The 3,820-nt window shown below is 44.1% G+C and overlaps 1 protein-coding gene across 1 annotated transcript; it reads left to right on the top strand.

Moving 5' to 3' along the window:
- Positions 1-1,310: 1,310 nt before the first annotated feature.
- On the top strand, positions 1,311-1,661 carry LOC138956431 (uncharacterized; the record flags this gene model as incomplete). Its single annotated transcript, XM_070327794.1, is given in 1 exon segment — positions 1,311-1,661. A coding segment is annotated over 1 exon segment (283 nt), but the record flags the coding sequence as incomplete, so codon positions are not given.
- Positions 1,662-3,820: the final 2,159 nt, after the last annotated feature.

The raw sequence follows: 3,820 nt of genomic DNA, 5'->3' as shown, positions 1-3,820 counted from the left end.
TGTTTGTCTGTTTGTTTGTCTGCACTTAGATTCACCTTCCCTTTGCAACTATTAATATTTTTAGTTCTTGTTACATTTTTCCTCCGCGTTGTAGCGATGGGCAGTCACCCTATAATAACTTACGGTCGTTGGTTATTCTACAGCCAATAGTCAAAATCCATGTAAAGTACAACGACAACAAAAATAAAAATAAAAATAAAAACAAAAATATAAATGAATAAATAAATAAGAACTAATAAATAAAACTTGTCAAGAGTGTCATAGCGCGGAGAAGCAGCAACGGCTTAAATTGTATCATACTAAACATTATTTTGCAGAAAATCCTACGGGGGCGTATTGAAGGTGTTTTCTTTCTTTCTTTCTTTCTTTCTTACTTTGTTGTGCAATATGTTGTTTTAGATCTTTTTATTACTCAGAAACCTTTAAAGGCACAATAAGCCTCCCGTAAACCATCACAGATACTGTCAGGCTTTTACACACAGTACAAACATCCTTTCATTTAAACACTCACCGCTTGAGAACATCATAGGTGCCCTCCGTAAAGAGCGAGCAATTTTCAAAGAATTTATTTTTGCGTGGTTTATCTTACCCCTGAGCCATCGTGAACCCGTGTGATCCAGTTTCCCTTTTTCACAATGCAGTCGTCAGTCTTTTATGATTTAAGAATGTTTGTGTAACAAGCTGTCAATTTATTATTTAGATTTTAAAAGTTAGGTCTAGCACCAAAACGCACCACGGTCCGATTGTCTACTGAGACAATCCGCAAAATTAATTCTTTGAAAATTGCTCGCTCTTTACGTAGGGCACCTAGGATGTTCCCGTTTGGTGAGCGTTCAAATGGAAGGGTGTTTGTACTGTGTGTAAAAGCCTGACAGTATCTATGATGGTTTACGGGAGGCGCACTGTGCCTTTAAGGTCACACCAACATTGTGAAGGTTGATATGTTGTCTCGTTTGTGTTGTGTTGTTTTATTCTATTTCAGTTTCATTCTATTTTGTTCTGTTTGTTTTGGTTTGTTTGGCTTCTAGGGGAGAACAAACACACTTTCGGATGAAAGTCGTTTGTTAATTTTAACTTTTTTTATTTATCCTCTCAGGTCCGAGGACTCTAGCCTACTTCTGCATAACTCTCACTTACTGTTGTTGTTGTTGTTGTTGTTGTTGTTGTTGTTGTTGTTGTTGTTGTTGTTGTTGTTGTTGTTGTTGTTGTTGTCTACAGTGAAAGCGATTGCGTCCCTTTGTTTCTTTGACCTTCCTTTTGAAGAGACAATATATGTCTAACCCATCATCTTTCATTCTCTTTTTTCCACAGTACCGGTACTGCGGCGAGGGCTGCTGCATGCACGAGTACTGCGCCTTCCACAAGATCTGCTATCCCAAGATCCACTGCGGCCTGGGGTGCCCGGATGGTGCGTGCCAGAAAGGGGTGTGCATGCCCCCACCCCCCTGCAGCAGCAGCACGCGATGTGGGCTGGGGCACGCCTGTCAGTACCACTACAACCTCGGGTATTTGACCTGCCAGTACAACCTGGACATCGGCAAGTCTTTGTGTGTCGACAGCAAAGGGAAGTCTATCCTCAAGCCACTGACGTGATGCTAGCCGCGAGTGGATCTGCTGAAGCAAGGTTTAAATTCTGACCCGTCCCAACTTATCTCAAAGTCCATGCCCTCGCCCCCCCTCCGCCCCCTCCCCCTCCCCCTACGCCTGAACACTGGCATGGCTGTGTGTGTTGACAGCATTGGGAAGTCTATTCTAAAACCTCTGACGTGATACGATTCTGGCTAGATGAGCTCAAATAATGCCAAATTAAGGCTGGCCCCTTCTTCACGTCGAAGCCGACCCCCCCCCCCCCCTCCCCCTTCCCCCAACTTCTTTGCCAGTTCCAGGCTCTCCAGGCAAGTGTCTGCGTGGGCAGCAAAGGAAAATCTGGAGGAGCTAACCTCAAGGATAACATCCGTCTACTACCCCTTCGACTCAGCTTGGAACTTATAGTCCCCAACTCTCAAAACCACACTCCCTCGCTCCCCTCCCCAGACGCCGTTGCCAGTTTTTCCCAGGAAATTAGCATGGACAGTAGGAGGTGTGCGTGCACGGACACCACTAACACAGTTATTGTGAACGCTCTCCGATGATGCAAACTAAACTCAAGTGAGGTCCATAATCCGGACCTTCTTCAACTCATCTCGAGGCCGTCGCAACCTTTATCAACTCCTGCTGACAAGTTGGCAGATCTGTGTGTGTGGACAGCATGGACATATCTGTTCTGAAGCCTCTGGTTATGCTGATTCGATAAGCTGAGCACACATTCTGCCAGTCCTTTCTTCAATTCAAAATCTTGAAGCCATCAAATCCATCCCGGCCCCCTCCCCCTCCTCCACCTCCTCCAGCCTCCGCGTGCTACTCCTTAGCGAGTTCCCTCTCTCAGTTTCAGTTCAGCCTGGTCATTGGAACGTCTGCAGGCGTGGGTGCGACAAAGGAGTATCTGCTCTATTTGAGGCTTCTTATATGCTGCACAACTGGTAACTCAATTGGGAGCTGTGCTGAGGTTCACTGAACAATGATCCTGCCATGTCAATCCTCTGTGCATCTTGACTGAAATATGATCAGCAGTCCTACCAGACTACATGCCCCTGCTACCTCAACCAACATCACCCCCCCCCCCCCTTCTTTCCCCGCCCCTCCACCCCCTCCCCTCGGGGGTAATGAAAATCCCACGCTCAATTGCATTGTCTGTAAGGTGCAAAGCTATTGCTCGATCGGCCAGTAGAGGGGAGCAAAATTGCCTATTTGATAGAAAAGACAATCTTTGAGCAATAGCGGTGGTGGGCCGATGGCTCGCAATTGTGTTTCTTCGTTCATGTTTATGTACGCAAATACAGCCTACATAAATTCAAGGCCATGTCATTTTAGGACAAAAGGGTGAGGAAATTCAAATACTATATTTGTATTTTTACAAGGTTTCATTCATTTGTTTGTGTCTTATTTTCTCAGTGCCAAAAAGCTGCCACGTTTGAATAAAAGATGTTTCTATCATCTCAACTAGAGTCGATTTGACGATAATAGGTGCAGACCTTCACGCTCGTACCTCAAGAATTCTGATGGTCGAAAGGAAGGGGCAACACTGACAGTCTATTTTCTGCAAGTCATTGAAGAAACCCATGTCTTGAGTAGCCAGTAGATTTTAACGATGTATAAATATCGACTGGAATTGTCATGACCTCATATATAATTATTGTCATCGTTCGCTCACGTTTCCTATATTTCTCACACACAACCTTCAGCCACATCCTTCAATATTCCCCAAGATATTCTACAGTGTCTTATTTCTTGTATGAAATAATGAAAACACCTGCACAGCGACAGTTCAGATTATCCATCGACTCAGTGTTAAAGGCACACTCCTTGCCGTGTAAACTGTTCACCGTCTCAGATCTGTCAGGGCTTTTATGTTTATTTATTTATTTATTTATATGGGAGATTTATATAGCGCTTGATGTTCTCTAAGGGCTTTACATACTAATTTCTGCCGTGTGAGATGGAATTTTTTTCACAATATATCACGCATTCACAACGGCCAGTAAATCTCAAGCCATTACGGCGAATATTTACTTTTCACGGCCTATTATTCCAAGTCACACGGGTATTTGATGGACTTTTTTTTTATCTATGCCTATACAATTTTGCCAGGAAAGACCCTTTTGTCAATCGTGGGATCTTTAACGTGCACACCCCAATGTAGTGTGCACGAACACCACTTCACTTAGTCACATCCTACAAATAAACAGAGCCTTGGTGCTCTCTGTGCGCAGTGTGATTTTGT

Source organism: Littorina saxatilis, linkage group LG2 (assembly GCF_037325665.1).
Source record: "Littorina saxatilis isolate snail1 linkage group LG2, US_GU_Lsax_2.0, whole genome shotgun sequence".
NCBI lineage: Eukaryota > Metazoa > Mollusca > Gastropoda > Littorinimorpha > Littorinidae > Littorina > Littorina saxatilis.
This window is presented reverse-complemented; position numbering and strand designations above follow the sequence as displayed.